The sequence below is a fragment of the Ovis canadensis genome, chromosome 15 (assembly GCF_042477335.2).
Source record: "Ovis canadensis isolate MfBH-ARS-UI-01 breed Bighorn chromosome 15, ARS-UI_OviCan_v2, whole genome shotgun sequence".
NCBI lineage: Eukaryota > Metazoa > Chordata > Mammalia > Artiodactyla > Bovidae > Ovis > Ovis canadensis.
The window spans coordinates 87,509,218-87,527,309 of record NC_091259.1 but is presented as its reverse complement, the minus strand read 5'-3'; the positions used below and the strand labels follow the sequence as shown (position 1 = coordinate 87,527,309).

Below are 18,092 nucleotides of genomic sequence, written 5' to 3'. Positions count from 1 at the left end.
TACCAAGCAAAGGCCTCACTACTTGAAGCACGTAGAAACCAATACTATGGCACCAGCTTTTGAGAAGAGTTCTATTTTGAGGCCAGCTGGCGAGGAGACGTGGGGAGGGCTCAAATCTGTGTCTTTGATTTGAGATTCGGTCAAACATTATGAGTTGGTGGAGGATGTATTAGTTGGCAGAAATGTTGATGAAGCAGGTTTCAATTAGTGGATTTTGTAACTTGTCCATTTATGATGGGATATGGTTGAAGCTTCAACATGGGATCTTCGAGGATGGAGAACCCTTCACTTCTAAAAGGATTCTGGCATTCAAATTCCAGTCATGTCCTGATCCTTTGGTTCCCTGGAGGTGGTATGGAGACTTAGTTTTGGGGTGTTATTTGAGGTCAAAAATTCTTCCCTTGTGCCTACTTTGGCTGCCTGGGGCTGAAGCTGAGGGAGGGACTATACAAGGTGGGGCAGGGTTCCTGGAGGAGGGCCAATGCTAGTAGTCTGTTGTCAATCACCAGGTTGCAGATTGCAACTTTATTCCAAGAGCAATGGGAATCCATTGAAGAACTTCAGGTAGGACTGTAACATAACTCTCATGAGTCATTTAGTTTAAATGGAAGTCTGCCCAGTTAAGCCATCTTTATCCATGTGGCCAGTGAGCAGAGGGCAGACATGATCCACAGAATTGATCATCTGAATTCAAACGCCATGCTCAGTGATCTGGGAAATTGTGAAAGTAATAGGCCTTCATGTCTTCCTCTGGGAAGTTTATTGAACAAGCTGTTAAAAAAACTTCAATTGAGTAAATTTGAAGACTTCACTGGCTTTATTCAATGACTTATGAATCAAGCAGTATCCCAGTTATTAAGCAGAAGGGAGTTCTGAGGGGTTGTGCAAATGGAAGGTTTTTATAGGAAGAAAGGAAAGGTAAGGAAGCCATCAGCAAAGTATATTTGGGGCAGACACCTTTTTTTTTTTATGAGGGGGGAGGGATTACAAGGGTTTTATCATGCAGATAAATCTTTTGCTGGGCCAGGGGCAGGAATGGAAAGGGGTAAAATGCAACAGATTATCACCACACTGCCTACCCCAAAATTCCAGACTAGTTGATTAAGATTGTATTTCTGGGGAAGGCTTAAGTGCAATTCTGTCAGGTATTATAGAGGTTTGGTTATCATGGGCTTTAGCACAAGTGACACTTTTGGGGCCTGTGGTTTTTCTCTTTAGCACCAGCACATCTGGATTATATTTCTGAATGTGTGCAGTAAGCCTCCTTCCAGAGGGCTCCGTACTTCTTCAGGGCCCTGCAAGAGGAGCAGACAAAATCATGAGTAGGTGAGATTCGGGTCAAAGGAGCTACTTCATGGAACATTTGCTCTTTTACTTAATACTTTACAACGCTGTCATTTTCAGCTATATCTGAAAGGCCTCTTTCTATCTTGCCCGGTGGAGGGAGTCAAATACACTCTGACTTATGTTTTAGAAGGTGAGTTCACATTTTCTATATGGAGGAGATTGAGATTTTCTTTTGTTGCATGCTTTTCTGTACCCCAAAGCATCATTTCCCTTTTCTCCAGTATTAAAAGAAAAAGCTCTGCTGAATCTCTATAAGATAAATCATATAACTATAAACCATCTCATCCTGTACCCACCTACCTCACCTACTTTTTTTTTCTCTTTCTCTCCTAACTTTGTTTTTTTATTTTTTAATTTTTTTTAATTTTAAAATCTTTAATTCTTACATGCATTCCCAAACATGACCCCCCCTCCCACCTCCCTCCCCACAACCTACTTTATAAAGGGAAATATTTTTCTAGGCTCTGGTGATACAGGAGTGAATAGGAGTGATGAGAGTCTTGTCCACCTGGAATTCCTGGTCTGCACTGGGAGACACATATTACCCAATATGCTATTGAATCATGATTGTGATAAAGGTCAGACATGAAGAGAACCAAGCATTTCTCTTCTTCTCTACAGGTGTAGTCTTGGGGGCAAAGGAGGACTGAGATGAAGAAAAGACTTTTCAGGTGAGCTTTGGAGAGTGAATGGAACTTGAGAAGGTGACAGGAGGCGGGTGGTAAGTTGGAAGATTATTCTGGTAGAAGAAAAGGTGACCAAGGATGGGTCATGGCAAGGGGCAGGGAGTTATGTGTCAACTGTAGGGAGGTCAGATACCTGGAGGGCAGGAAAGGAGGAGGACAATGGTAGAAAGTGAAGATGGATCACTCTTCAGGGATCTGATATGACTAGGTCTAGCCTTGCTGCATTATTTATTCACATTAATAGGATACTGTTTTTCTTTTTCCTAATCTTAAAAAAAAATTACAACCAAGGTTTTGGCAGTTAATTTGACAAGCACAGGATCCTCCAGGGAACTGTGAATGCTTCAGGATGAGTATGGATTCTCAGTTTCTGTAGGAAGAGTCACGCCTGCCTGTCCCACCAGACCCTGCAAGCATCTTAGTTTGCAACCCTGGACCAGATAATTTGAGAGTCCCTCCCACTGGTTAAGTTCTAAAGCATGTCAAGGCTCTGTGGGTGATACAAAGACAAATAATGCAGAACCCTGGTTTATAAGAAGCTTGAAATTTAGTAGGGCATCAAGGTATTTTCGCTAAGAAGTACCCAGAAGGCAGCAGGTAAATGGTAGGAATGACTGTTATCATTTCTGTGTTAGTGTTGTTCCGTACTGAGCCTCATGTCCATGCTGGGCACGTGGATGCTCCTTAATAAAGAGCTATTGGCTGAATGATTCATAAAGCAGTGAAGAGTCTGGGGACCAACAGTGAAGGGAAATGAGAGCTGTGGGTTGAGGGACTGTTATTACCTGAGAATATCTCCAAATGCCTTCAACATGGGCTTATTCACATATGGTAGTCCATGCTTGGCACACAGTGACTTCACCAGAGGTGCCACCTTGTGACAATTATGGCGTGGCATTGTGGGAAATAGACTAGGGAAACAGAGAAAGGAGATATAAAACTTCTCAGACCTAAGGAGAAACCCAAAGTTCCCTTTCCCCTTTTACAAAATAAAATGGTATCAGCCACACAGACCCAACCTTGACCTTGCCCAATACATTTGTTCTGGGAAATTAAACTTGCTGCCAGACTCATCTTATCCCTTAAACCTCTACAAGCCTTGTGGGTGGCAGATGTTTAGGAAGAACTAAGAGAATATGTTTTAGCTCCATCAACTTGTTATTTTTGGCCTGATCCAATGGAAGTAAATTATTTAGAACTTTCTACCATTTAGAAAAGTAATGGGAAATAGCTAAAAGTCCCAGGAAAAGAATAAGAAGTGAGGAGAGATGATTTTTAATCCCAAGTTTTCATTAGTCTTCCAGATGATTGTCTTAGATGTAAACCTCTCCTTTAATGAAACTGTGAGTAAGAATCTTTCTGTTTTGTTTTGCTGAAATTTTCAAGCCCTAATATGAGAGAGAGAATGAGAAAAAATTCCTTGAACAAATAAAGGTTTTGTTCTTTCTTTGACTATCATAGACTCACATGGTTAGACAAAGAGAATGTGGAAAGCCTTTCCCCTGATGCTCTGGGGAAATTGACTCTCAGTGTTTTAACTTGCATCAAGGTGTGAACTACCCATTTCCTCTCTGTAACTGACCCAGTGGCAAAGTATTTCCAGATACCATGTATAAATTGCAGCAGGGACTCCACTTCATTAATTATTTTGTAAACTTGGCTCTAAAGACACAGATAAATAAATATTTGAATTAGAGCATAGTTAAGTTTGAACACAAGTTGGTTACTCAAGTGTCCTGATTTTTCTGAGGTTTTGCCAACAAAGAAAATGCAAAGACATCACCATTTCCTAAGCCCATAGGAATCTGGAAACTGAGTCACTGATACTTTTCCAAGATTTCACTCCATTTACTTGCAATTGTGACACTTCCTTCATTTCTTTCTTCCCTTATCTATCATTGTCGTTAATTGAAAAATAGCATCCTTTAGAGAATCCTGGTTCATTTTTTTCCCTTAAGATTGTGAGTCTACTGCTCCTTTCTGGACTCTATGGAGGGCAGTTATTAGTGACAGCCCTTGCCCTTTATCATAAACTATTTCTCTTACTCACTGGTGCTCAATTTGGAAGTTCAAGTGCCCAGTGAACCAGTCATTGAAAAAGGAATGTTCAACATTACAGGTGGCCAAGACCTGCAAAGAAAAAGCTTACATTAGATATAAATGAACCCGTATCAAACAAGATACTTAGTCATTCTTTTGTTCATCCATCATTCAACAAGTGCTGATTGAGTACGTATTTTATGTAACAAACCATGCGGGATAAAAATAAGTCCCAGGTCTCAGGGACCTTACAATTATAAAAGAAATAGGCATTTTGCTAAGAAGTATTGATAAGGCAACAGATATGAAGAAGTGAATAGGATTTGAGAGGACTAAGTCACTATCAGCCCTCAAAATCAGAAGACTAAGGTATCATGGATAAGGACTTTGGCGGATGGAAGCGGGATTGTAGGACTCGTAGAAATTATAGGAGTTTGAATATTATTGCCACAGAATAGACTTAAAGGACTTCTAAATGGGGAATAAAGCATGCAAGGGCTTAAATCAAGAGTTTTGTGCATAGAAATACATTTATTAATATATACAAGTAGCTTCTTTTTTAATCTAATGTATTTTATTTTGTACAAAGTTCATAGGATTCTTCAGACTACTTAGAATGCTTATGAATGTGACTTTTATTCAGTGCCTTTCTAAGATTTAATTCTTGTTAGGGTTGTTGCCATTTTGAATGGTATTTTTGCAGTTGCTTTATGTCAGGGTTCCTTGAGTGTACTTTAGAGCACCTTGAGGTCCCTAAGACACTTTCAGGGGATCTTCAAGGTCAAAATGATCCCCATAATACTTCTGAGACAGTATTTGCCTTTTTAAATTCTCATTCATGCACACTTATAGCATGTTTTTTTCCAGAGGCTGTTAAACATGGGATGATGTAATCACCCTGATGTTAACCTTTATTGGCTTTATCGTGTTATTTTAAAATTAATTAATAGATATTTAAAAACTCTCAGTTTCAATTTCAAATACAGTAAGTATCGGTGGATATAACCTCCAGCAACGAAAGCTCTTTTATGTTCTCAATAAGTTTTAAGAGTGGTTTCTCGACCAAAAAGATTGAGAATCACTACTGTATGGAATGTCCACTGAATTTGCAAATGCGCGTGGAGAAGGAAGCAGACTGATGACTGGATTCTCCAGTTAATCACGGCACAGCCAGGGTCAGGCTTAGGAGGCAGTGGTATTCTGCATGGGTCATGAATCTTTTAATCGTTAACAGCATGCTTGCTGAGAATACTGAGTCTCCTCTCTGGGCCCCACTATCTGTACAATGAAATGAGGGGGATTCCAGGGTTCTCCCTTCTGTTATTCTGGGAGTGTGAGATTCATTGAAAGATCGTATCATGTTGAGGCAGGTTTAGTAAACCTTGCCTGTAAAGTGCCACCCAGTAAATGTTTCAATTCTGCATCACAGCTACGGAGTTCTGCTGTTTTAGAATGAAAACTATCATAGAGAATACCTAATGTATGAGTGTGGCTGTGTTCCAATAAATCTTAAAAAAATAAAATAAAAACTGGGCTAGATTGTCCCTTGGACTGTAGTTTATTAAGCCTTGGTTAAAAGCCAAGGTTCTGAAATCAAACTGCTGAGGTTTTAAACCTGCTTCTGGGGAACTTCCACTGGTCCACTGGTTAAGACCGTGCTCAACACAGGTTTGATCCCTGGTAGGAGAACTAAGACCCTGCCTGCCGCACAGTGTGGCCAAATTAATAAACAAACCTGCTTCTGCCACTTAGCTGTGTGATCTTGCTCAAGCTGTGCAGCTTCTTCATACCTCAGTGTTATCATTCGCAAAGCGGGAATATTCCGAGCATGTAGGTACATGTTGTAGCTACATGCAAAACAGTTGACAGTGCCTGGCCCCTGGCAAGCCTCCAATAGACATTATTTGAGGTAAGCAGACAGTAATTAGGATGCTTTGGTGGACGTTTTCCAGGAACAGCATTATTACCTGAGCGCTGAACCAGTCCCGGTTCTCCTCTTTGCTCACTTTCATTGGTATGTGGCTCATCTGGGTAATATATACAATCCAGGGACTTTCCAAAATCCTTTAAGAGAATAGGAAGATATGATCATTCCTTGGGGAGTCTAAGTTCCAGTCACTGGGCTTGCGTAGCCACTGGCAGATCTGGCTGAGCAGTAGAGGAAATGGCAGTGACTCAAAGGTTCCATCATGTGGTGGTGGTTTGTTTTTCATCTTTGCAGACCTTTTATGTCTAAAGATGGCATACTAGGTATTCAGTCTCACTACCTGTCTTGCAGCCTACTGGACCAGAGCAGTGTCCCTAGTATTTTCTGTAGCCATTGGTGCCAGGCTCAGAAGATACCTAGATAACTGAAGGTCAGGCTTCCCTGGTGGCTCAGTGGTCAAGATTCCATCTGCAGGAGATCCAGGTTTGATTCCTGGGTTGGGAAGATCCCCTGGACAAAGAAATGGCAACCAACTCCAGTATTCTTGCCTGTGAAATCCCCAGGGCAGAGGAGCCTTGCAGGCTACAATCCATGGGGTCACAAAAGAGTCAGACATGATTTAGCGACTAAAGCAACAACAAATTGAAGATATACGCAATGTGATTAACGGCTTGGCTGTTGTCATCAGATAGAACTGAGTACAAGCTCTGATTTGGCACTGCCACTGGCCCTTATTTGCTCTTGAGTAAGGGATTTAATTTCTCTGAACTTTAGTTCTCTTATCAGAAAAATGAAATTGATACTATCTGCATTGCCTGGTTGTGCATTTTTGATTACATCCAATAAGATAATGCATGTAAAGTGAATGAAGTTGCTCAGTTGTGTCTGACTCTTTGCGACCCCATTGACAGTAGCCCATCAGCACTTCCATCCATGGAATTTTCCAGGCAAGAACACTGGAGTGGGTTGCCATTTCCTTCTCCAGGGGTTCTTCCTGACCCAGGGATTGACCCGGGTCTCCCACAATGACGGCAGGAGCTTTACTGTCTGAGCCACCAGGGAAGCCCACAACATAAAGCCTTTAGCAAATTGCCTGATGCATAGTAGCTACCGTTATTTTATTAATAGTAATGCAAATGAATGAGGAAGGAATACATTGGGAAGTTGAAGAGGGTTATTCAGTTTAAAGTCATTTTGGTTTGGAGAAAATCTGTAGTTGCAAAATAAATTTAAAAAATTGGCCTCCTGTTCTCTTTGGCAAGAATTATGATGTCCAGCTCGATTACAGTTTGAAGGACTTGGTGATCAGGCAGAATACAGTTGACCTTTGAGAAACATGCAGGTCCACTTAAATATGGATATTTTTAAGAAAACACACAGTACTACAAGATTAGTGGTTGCTTGAATCCACAGTTGTGGAACCACATATATGGATAGATGACTATGGGGCTTGAATATCTTTGGATTTTGGTAACTGAGGTGGGTCCAGGGACTAATCCTCCTCAGATGCTGAGGGACTACTATACTGTAATTGGGAATTAATCATGTGGGAAAACAGGCAAGACTGGGCAAATGCAGTTTCCCAGAAACTCATTCAACTATTTCAGCTGTTTTATCCCACATTTTCTTGAAGTGTCTCAGCTACAAGAATGCAGTCTGGTGTCATAAATTGCAAACCTTTGCTAATCATAAATAAATCAAGTAAGAAAGGTAAGAGGACCATCCAGGCAATAAGAGTAGGATAATATTATTGTTTTCTTACTTGACTAAATATATGAGCACCATGGTTCCAAAGATTCCGTAGAAAGGACCGAATGTGATGAAATAGCGGATATAAAAGCTGATGGCCCAGGCAATGTCCTGTAGAAAGAAGTGCTTGAAAGTTAAGCTAGCGGAAATAAAACTGGTTAAGTCTTATATCCTTATACTTAAGGAAGCTGCATCTGGAAAGGATCAAGCATTTACCCTTCCCCTTTTCTACCAGCCTGATCTAGGTCTAGAGAAGGAATCGAGTTACTCACCTCCCAGTGCCTTCTGTGGCACATATGTAGAATGGACTCCGGGTAGAAATATACTGGTATGAGAAAGGGGGAAACTGAAAAGAAGAAGAAGAAGAAGAAAAAACAAAAACAACAAGAAGGTAGTGAACACATGAGCAGATTGATCCCTAGTGGGAGGTGATCTCCTAACAAGCTGCCCTGGAGTATTGCCCCTGAGAAGGATGCATGGTGGAGATCCACAACCACATCCTGGATGCTGCTGGGCTTTCAGAGCCTCTGAGGGTGAACCGAGACTTTGGTTCAAGCTCCCTTAAGGAGACTAGGGAAGCTTTGAAGATCTGAGTCATTCCATGAAGGCATCCTGGAAGGGCTTCTGCTGTGAGCTTTCAAGTTTTCTCAAGGTCCCTGGAATCCTTCAAGTCTTCACGATCCTTCATGTTGGGCCCTGTCACAATATGTTGAGGTGGCAGATACAGAGCATGCCTGCATCTCCCCCAGGACCAGTGAAGTTGCCTGGAGCAGGTAGGAGTCATATGGAGACCCTTCAGATTTTGACAACTCTCTTCTTAATCAAAATTTAGTCAGATGCTGTGAGTCCCCATTCTAACTAGGCTTCAAACGTGACCCATAGATTTTCAGAGTCTGCGAACTGTCAGCACAAATGATTTTCTCCACCCTACACACTAAGAAACTCACACAGATGCTAGAAATAGTTTCTAAGAACAATTTAAGGTCGTGCTCCTGGGATGACACTGACACCTTAAAGTCCCTGCCTGAGAAAGTTCAAGACAGTCTAAAGAACTTACTGCTTGTTCAGTAGGCTTCTGACCTCCTTTTCTTCAATCATTTGTTAGAAAACTTACAATTATAAAATTCTTAATCTGTCCCTCTGAGATGGATCTTCTCTGACCCAGAAATGTTTTTCTCAAGGACTTGGGAGTTATCCCTTTGAAATACAATCTTTGAAGATTGGGCTCTCTCCTGCAGCCTCTGGGAGGGTAGGGGTTTGACTTTGATAAGCACCAGTGAGAAGCCACAGGTGGCTTAACCACAAGACCAGCTTCCCCTCCCTTTATCCTCTTTCCCTGATTGCCATTAGCATGTCCCAGTGTTTTAAAAGTCTCCCACCTTTCATTTCTGGAGAGTTGAGCTCAGCCTGTACTGAATTACCTTTCCCTACTACAGGAATCTGCATGATAGCTGTCTCGCCACCTTTATGAAGTGTCAAGCCTCATCTCTCTCTGACAGGTTGAGTATGACTCATTTGTACCTGTCATACTACGTTGAAGACATTTGAAAGAAAATGACAAAATGAAACAGCTCCTGAGGATGATGTGGTTTGTAAGCTGGGCATTCTGCAGCGAGCTACAGTATTCATCTATTCCTCATAAGCTAAGGCTGTATTGGTTTACTACACACAGGAGACTCCAACAGTTTTTTCTTATGTGAATATACGTCTGTCTGGGCTGGAAGAGTTCCCTTTCAAACTGGGGCACCAATGTCCTCCACACCCTTTTTGGTCATCAAAGGGAATAACTGCATTAGGAGAAATCCTCAGAATTCTAGCCCTGGAAGAGGCTGCAGTGGTGGTTGAGCCTCGTGTCTCAGAAAATGGACTTACAGGCTATCCTGGTCAGGCATGAGACAGATGACCCTTGGTGGCCAATGTTTGGTCAAGCCAGATCATCTGTAACAGTTTCTGAATCTTAACACTGTTGGCATTTTAGGGTCAGATAATTCTTTATTGTTCAGGGCTATTCTGTGTACTATAAGATATTTCATAACATCCCTGGCTTCTGTCCCATGGGTGTCAATACCATTCTTCCCTCTTTGTTGCGATAATCAAAAAAGTATCTATACGGTGTCAAACGTCCCACTGGGGGCAGCAATGCTCTTAGCTGAGAGCCACTGATCTATAGGAAATGTTTGGAATCTTTCCTAATTTGGGTTTCTTTTCCAAATGAGTAAGCGTGTTTCAGATGAGCATATTTTGGGGTCCTAAACTTTTCTTTGTGAGCAATCATGAGTTTGACTTGGTTAAGAGCAAAACACTTTTGCTTCTAATATTTGTATTGTTATTAGCATTATTCAGCTACTCTATTTTCTCTCAAGCCTAGAACATATCCCGACCTGTCTTATTAAATGCGTGTGTGTGTGTATGTGTATGTGTATCTGTCCACTAAAATACCTTCTACAGCTGTATGTAAGCTGTGGGAACAGTCAACTTTCTTCCACACAGAAGCTCTACAGCTGGCTTTTATTCATGAGCCTCTGCTTTTCCTGGCACCTACTGTCAGTGCTTGAGAGTTCTTTTCCTGTTTTTCCTCCCTATCCATATACCACTGTCCTTTTCTTCTGATAAGTATTGCATTTAGTTTATCCAGGACGAGAGTCACAGACACCAGACCCCTTGATTGGCATCCTGCCTCCCATCCTTCTTGGACCATCACCTTCCCTGTACAGTAGCCAGAGTGATGAGATGCCCATTAAGAATGCTTAATTGCTCTTCTGTTTTCCTCTTCAGATTCCACCCCAGTAAGTCTGAAATAAAACAGGCTGCTTTTCTGAGGCACAAGGCCTGGGATCGTCTCTCTGTGGGAGCATTTCAGTCATGCCTTCTGGCTCGACAGCTGTTTGCTTCCCGGAAACGGGGTGATAAGGATTTTGGCTCTCTGGTGACTCACCCAGGCAGAAGATCAGGTGCTGCTTCTCGTAGTCGAAGAATTTGATTTTTTTCTTGCCATACTGAATGGAGAGAGAACAGAACAAAAGTAAGAACAATCTAGACTTCTGTTACTATACTCAAGGTTGTGTGTGTGTGCACGTGCACGTTTGTGTCTGTATGTGTGTGTGTGTGCATGTGTGTGCATATGTGTGTGTCTGTGTGCATGCATGTGTGTCTGTGTGTGTGTGTGTCTCTGTGTGCGTGTGTGTGTGTGTGTGTGTGTAGAATCTCTATGGAAAGAGCCATCTGGTCAGAGTTCATTTACTGTCAAAGTGAAGGCACTGAGGAACCAGAACTGAAGGGGAAGGAAATATTGTGGTGCCTTTTTCTTTATTTAAATGTGGGCAATTCTTGCAGGAATGCTTTATTCCATTTGCAGATGACACCACCCTTATGGCAGAAAGTGAAGAGGAGCTAAAAAGCCTCTTGATGAAAGTGAAAGAGGAGAGCGAAAAAGTTGGCTTAAAGCTCAACATTCAGAAAACGAAGATCATGGCATCTGGTCCGATCACTTCATGGGAAATAGATGGGGAAACAATGGAAACAGTGTCAGACTTTATTATTTTGGGCTCCAAAATCACTGCAGATGGTGACTGCAGCCATGAAAGTAAAAGGTGCTTACTCCTTGGAAGAAAAGTTATGACCAACCTAGATAGCATATTCAAAAGCAGAGACATTACTTTGCCGACTAAGGTCCATCTAGTCAAGGCTATGGTTTTTCCTGTGGTCATGTATGGATGTGAGAGTTGGACTGTGAAGAAAGCTGAGCACTGAAGAATTGATGCTTTTGAACTGTGGTGTTGGAGAAGACTCTTGAGAGTCCTTTGGACTGCAAGGAGATCCAACGAGTCCATTCTGAAAGAGATCAGCCGTGGGTGTTCTTTGGAAGGAATGATGCTAAAGCTGAAGCTCCAGTATTTTGGCCACCTCATGCAAAGAGTTGACTCACTGGAAAAGACTCTGATGCTGGGAGGGATTGGGGGCAGGAGGAGAATGGGACGACCGAGGATGAGATGGCTGGATGGCATCACGGACTCGATGGACGTGAGTCTGAGTGAACTCCGGGAGTTGGTGATGGACAGGGAGGCCTGGCGTGCTGCGATTCATGGGGTTGCAAAGAGTCGGACACGACTGAGCGACTGAACTGAAGTGAACTGATCGTTTATTATCATTCTCATGCGAGCCATTTTAAAATTTTTGTCCTGGTGTAAATAGAATGGTGATGGAGGAGAAATATTTCTAAGTTTTCAAGGTCTTCTTCAACCTATGTGCCTAGAATTCTGTTTGAAGCTCAGTCTGCTTGTATCCATTCATCCATTTAACAGATATTTGTTGAATAGTTACATTATAAAACACATAGTCATAACTCTGGTATCTACTTCATCTTTCATCCTTTAATTCCATCATGGATCTCATGCTGTGGTTTATTCTTTTAAGGCTTGATAATATATAAACTTATCACTGGGAAATTGAGTCATTTCCTAGGAGTCTTCTTAGTTAATTTAGTCTGTGCCCAAATGCACAAAAGCAGCAAATATCTTGAGAGGAGGCATAGAAGTAATGGTTTAATTCTATAACCTAAGAGACACTTGATAAACATTAGTTGAAGGAATTAATGAATAAATGATAATTCAAACCCCCTCTATAATTTTACCTTATGTTCAGTTACAAAACTGTGAGCCGTGTTTAATTTTTTGCTTTTCCCATTCTTTTGACACCTTCCCTTCTATATATTTCCTCTGTTATTTAGATATTAGACTTGACCCTTGGTTCTCTTACTATCATAAATAAAAATAAATGTCATGGTGATAAAGTAATGATAGTTATTTGCAGTTACTCCCAAGCTTCTGGATATTTAAGTGGTAGGAAACTTGGAAGAGGGAGTTGGTGGAGAATTTTGGAGAGCAGGCAAATGTAGGTGAAGGATTGATTTATGAGTATGGTTCCAAAGGAGAAGTCTAACTTTTCCAGAGTATGAGCACAGGACCTGGGCCTAGAGGATTTAAATAATACTTGTTAAAGGAATGAATGTTTGAAGAAAGTGGTAGAAAGACTGACAGTAAAATGGGAAGAACAGAAACATTTAAGGCTTATCAGAATTAGTTGTGTTGTAAAACAGCTGAATTTAAAGATTAACTGATTGTAAGTAATGTGGTGTGCATTGGCTTTGAAATTATAGTAAATAGAAACCTAAGCCTCAAGGGATATGTCTCTTGAATGATGGAGAAGTGATGATGTCTCCATCCTCTGTGAAGAGGCAGCATGTGAACTGGATACAGCTCTACAGACAGGACTTCTGGAGGGGGCCAGGCTGCCTCATGAACTCCAGTGAGACAAATCTTCATTGCTGTGAGGGAATGAGGAGAGAATTCAAAGTGTTATAAGTTTAGTGATCAGCCGAGGAGTTCACAGGGATTCCCTGGTGCTCAGACTGTAAAGTCTGACTGCAATGTGGGAGACCCAGGTTCGATCCCTGGAGAAGGAAATGACAACCTACTCCAGTATTCTTGCTTGGAAAATCCCATGGGTGGAGGAGCCTGGCAGGGCTACAGTCCATAGGGTTGCAAAGAGTCAGTCAGGACTGAACGACTTCACTTTAGGTGTTTGCAAACTTTGGAGAGCTCTGACTTGTTTGTGGAGTCATTGTGAAGAACAACTGACTGAAGAATGCAGTCAAGGTTTCTTTCTTTCTTTTATTTTCTTTATATCTTGGCAGGAGACTTTTCCCTAATTGGAAAAAGGTTGTCTTCCCAAACTGGGAAAACCTATTTTGAGAAAGTTGCACAATTCTGGTTACCACAAAGTCCACCCAGCAAGTGACCAAGCTACACTCCTTTGTTTTTAGAAAGCTCCTAAATTCTTCCAGAAGGAAGCAGAGCCTCTTCCTAAGCACATAATTCTCAGGATCCATCATTTCTTCTCAAGGAAAGAGATACCTTTTTGTGGTTATCCTTCTGCCTTCTGTCTTGAAAGCAGACTCTAAAAATCTTGGTAATAATCCTTACATGCTGGTGTTTAAGCTGAGATTTAAGAAAGTCAACAGCTGAGACATCCTGGAGTTTGCCTTCCTTTTTCTTTTCCTTAAGAAATCTGAGTTAGAGGCGAGGTACTGTGTATTATGAGGCATTTGAGCTGAGTTTCATGTATAAATGAACCAAAATGAACCTAAACTAAAAATAACAGCTTAGTTTCCTCCAACAGCTAGAATTAGTTGACATAACTAGATATATAGATGTTTCATGATTTAGCACTTGTTGAATGTACTGCCATGCCTTCCATGTGATTTAGCCTGAATGATTTTTAAGATCATGAAGTCATTCCTTCCACATTTTCTTCTTTTCTTACCACACCAGATTCACTTATTTAAAATCTATATCCTGCAGATGAATGGATAAGAAAGCTGTGGTACATATATACATGGAGTATTACTCAGCCATTAAAAAGAATACATTTGAATCAGTTCTAAAGAGGTGGATGAAACTGGAGCCTATTATGCAGAGTGAAGCAAGCCAGAAAGAAAAACACCAATACAGTATATTAACACATATATATGGAATTTAGAAAGATGGTAATGATAACCCTGTATGCAGACAGCGAAAGAGACACAGATGTATAGAACAGTCTTTTGGACTCTGTGGGAGAGGGTGAGGATGAGATGATTTGGGAGAATGGCATTAAAACATGTATAATATCACATATGAAGTGAATCGCCAGTCCAGGTTTGATGCATGATACTGGATGCTTGGGGCTGGTGCACAGGGACGACCCAGAGGGATGGTATGGGGAGGGAGGTGGGAGGGGGGTTCAGGATGGGGAACATGTGTATACTTGTGGCAGATTCATGTTGATGTATGGCAAAACCAAAACAATATTGTAAAGTAATTAACCTCCAATTAAAATAAATAAATTTATATTAAAAAAATAAATACAATCTATATCCTGGGCTTAAAAAGAGATGCTCTGATAACATACTTGAAGCCAGAATCTCCAGCCTGATCTCCTCAAGACAAAGGTGTAGACCTTTCCAAGAACTGCTTCCTGAAACATTTCTCTAGTGCTTAGGATTTCTAAACATACCTCAACAGGTTGTAAATCTCCAAGAACAAAAAGTGGGCCTGCGTCAATATCTGGGTCTTTGGGGTAGATGTTTGTTTTTACATGGTGTTGGAAGTGCCGGTAATTCCACCATTTTGCAGATAAGCCCTGAGGAGAAGAGAACATTCATTAGATGCAAGATTTCTCTCCTGAAATACCTTTCATTATCAGAGTTTTCCAAAACTAAAGAAAATCAACGCTGAATATTCATTGGAAGGACTGATGCTGAAGCTGAAGCTCCAATACTGACCACCTGATGTGAAGAGCCAACTCACTGGAAAAGACCCTGATGCTGCGAAAGACTGAGGGCAGGAAGAAAAGGGGATGACAGAGGATGAGATGGTTGGATGATATCACCCATTCAATGGACATGAAAAAAGCAACTTTGTGAACAGGTGATGGACAGGGAGGCCTTGTGTGCTGTGTTCATGAGGTCGCAATGAGTCGGACCTGACCAGCGTCTGAATAGTAACAATCAGAGTTTTCTGCCTACATCTCCAAAGTTTAATTAGGATATGGATTCCTGGAACATGCCGCCACCCCTCATTCCTGGGTCACAGAATGATTCATTGCCTAGAGGCTCTAAAAGCTTCCCAGCAAATAATTATCGTACCCAGGATCACAAATTACAGGTTAAAACAACTCCTGATAATGAAGAAGAAGAAAAACCATTGAAATGAAAGGTTTTTCCATCTTTCTTTTTTTTTTTTTGTCCTCCTTTTAAAAAGAAACATGAAATAGGTAGAGCAGATAGAACACTTCTTATTTTATAAAGAAAGAAACTTCAGCTCTAAAACTAATTAGTTCTGGGGGGAAAATGGCCCCAGGGTTCCTACTTCAATGAATATTTTAAAGAATCAGGGATCTGAAGTCATCTCCTATGGGGGCTTGCCTCTGATCATCACATGTTCAAGCTTCAATGATCTCATTACATATGAAAGAATAAAAGTATTTTAGTTGATGCTGAGCTCATGTCATCTGTGATTAAGTTGTTTGGGACTTTTTTCTCTTTCAGTGAAAATCTTAAGGTTTTAACAGAGAAAAGGATTTGGAAGCACATCAACTTACTTGCATCCACTGGATGTATAAATGCATCTGTGTGGTTTGGGAAAATCATCTACCCTTTGATGTTCAGTTTCATCTTCAGTAAATATAGTATAATTACAATGACATTTACCGCCATGGGTTGTTTAAGGAGACATAAATTGCTGTCTGTGGAATACTGGCATATTGAGATATTAAATTTCTCTTCCCTTCCCCTGTTATGTTAATCATTTATAGAAGAATAAGCAATAGTCATAGCTTTTACTGAATATATGACATCTCTCAAAAAGTGATTAATGTGTATTTTAGATCTCCAGTGCTCAATAGAGTAGCCCTTATCTATGTGTGGCCACTGAGCACTTAATAAGTGACCAGTCAAATTGAGGCGGGCTGTGTAAGGATATAATACATACTAGATTCAAAGCCTCAGGATGAAAAAAGAATTTTTATATTTCTTTTGTGTTAAAATGAAAATATTTGAAATATATACAGGAATAATAAAGTTGGGAGAGGGTATTTGCTGTGACCAGTGTGTTCTCTTGGCAAGATTCTGTTGGCTTTTGCCCTGCTTCATTCATCCTAAGGTCAAACTTGCCTGTTATGCCAGGTATCTCTTGATTTCCTACTTTTACATCCCAGCCCCCTTTGATGCAAAGGACATCTTTTTTCAGTTTTAGTTCTAGAAGGTCTTGTAGGTCTTCATAGAGCCATTCCACTTCAGCTTCTTTGGCATTAGTGTTTGGGGCATAGACTTCGATTACTGTGATATTGAATGGTTTGCCTTGGAAATGAACAGAGATCATTCATTAATTTTTGAGACTGCATCCAAGTACTGCATTTAGGACTCTTGTTGATTATGAGGGTTACTCCATTTCTTCTAAGGAATTTTTGCCCACAGTAGTAGATATAATGTTCATCTGAATTACATCGCCCATTCTGGTCCATTTTAGTTCACTGATTCCTAAAATGTCGATGCTCACTCTTGCCATCTTCTGTTTGACCGCTTCCAATCTGCCTTGATTCTTGGGCCTAACATTCCAGGTTCCTATGCAATATCGCTCTTTACAGCGCTGGACTTTACTTCCACCACCAGTCACATCCACAGCTCACCGCTGTTTTCACTTTGGCTCTGTTTCTTCATTCTTGCTGGAGTTACATCCCCACTCTTCTCCAGTAGCACATTGGGTACCTACCGACCTGGGACTTCATCTTTCAATGTCATATCTTTTTGCCATTTCATCCTGTTCATGGGGTTATCAAGGCAAGAATACTGAAAAGGAGTACAAAATGAAGCAGGGCAAAGGCTAGCAGAGTTAGCTGGGCTTGGATTACTGTGATTCTAAATGGTTTGCCTTGGAAACAAACAGAGATCATTCTGTCATTTGGTTTCTCTCCAAATCCTAGAACATCATAGAAAAGCTGATATCCAGTTGAAGTCTTAGTTTTAGAGATGAGAACACTGAGAGCCAGAGATAGAATCTGACTTATTCAGGGTTGCACAGTGAGCATTAGCAGAGCCTGGGCTAAAACCTACTTTCATCAATCCATGTCCTGTTATCTAGCATCTGTCCATCTATCCATCCATCATTCCATCCATCCATCCATTCCTTCATGCATTCAACAAATGCTTATTGAAGGCCTACTGTGTGTTAGGCACTCTGTTAGGCGCTGCATTTCAGGGGTGCATAGGATAGCGTTCCTGTCCCTCTGGAACATATCTGAGGGGGATAAGACCAACTGCCCCTGCTTTTTCCAGCAGTCTGGGTTTTGCAACCCTCAACTCTTAAACCGAGCCATCTAACTTTCCATGGTTTCTCTCTTTTGTTAAACTTTTATCTATTCTGCATCATTTCTTTTATTTGTACATTGTCTTCCCAGGATTAAATGGTTTGCTGGATTCCCCTAGCCTCCTAGAAGTACATGTCCAGACCCCTTCTAGGAATATCTCTACTCATGACTTTATAGGGTATATGTCCTGAGAAGTGGTTCTTTAATGGTGTACCAGGGATTGGGCCAAATCGTTTGTTGGCTAAGAAAAAACAGAACTTCTTAAATAAAATTAACCATTTCTCCTAAACATTTAAAATTCTAATTTTAGCATATATGTTATAATGTTGTGTGTGTGTGTGTGTGTGTGTATAGTCACTACATTGTTGGTATATTTACATTTACTTGTGGGGTGTGTAGTGACATTTTTTGCTGATAAGTGTATGTAGAAAGCACTGCTT

At 40.9% G+C, this 18,092-nt stretch overlaps 1 protein-coding gene across 1 annotated transcript in view; it reads right to left on the bottom strand.

Annotated features, from left to right (window-relative positions):
* Window positions 1-1,234: 1,234 nt before the first annotated feature.
* LOC138420236 (fatty acid desaturase 2-like protein FADS2B) overlaps window positions 1,235-18,092 on the bottom strand; it is a 38,403-nt gene continuing 21,545 nt past the window's right edge. The window contains exons 5-13 of the mRNA XM_069553355.1: window positions 14,803-14,928; window positions 10,685-10,745; window positions 8,681-8,683; window positions 8,022-8,095; window positions 7,763-7,860; window positions 6,041-6,137; window positions 4,084-4,163; window positions 2,819-2,944; window positions 1,235-1,295 (exon numbers count right to left, since the gene is read on the bottom strand). Coding sequence (XP_069409456.1) covers window positions 1,235-1,295; window positions 2,819-2,944; window positions 4,084-4,163; window positions 6,041-6,137; window positions 7,763-7,860; window positions 8,022-8,095; window positions 8,681-8,683; window positions 10,685-10,745; window positions 14,803-14,928 — 726 coding nt within the window. The remainder of the gene's footprint in view (window positions 1,296-2,818; window positions 2,945-4,083; window positions 4,164-6,040; window positions 6,138-7,762; window positions 7,861-8,021; window positions 8,096-8,680; window positions 8,684-10,684; window positions 10,746-14,802; window positions 14,929-18,092) is intronic.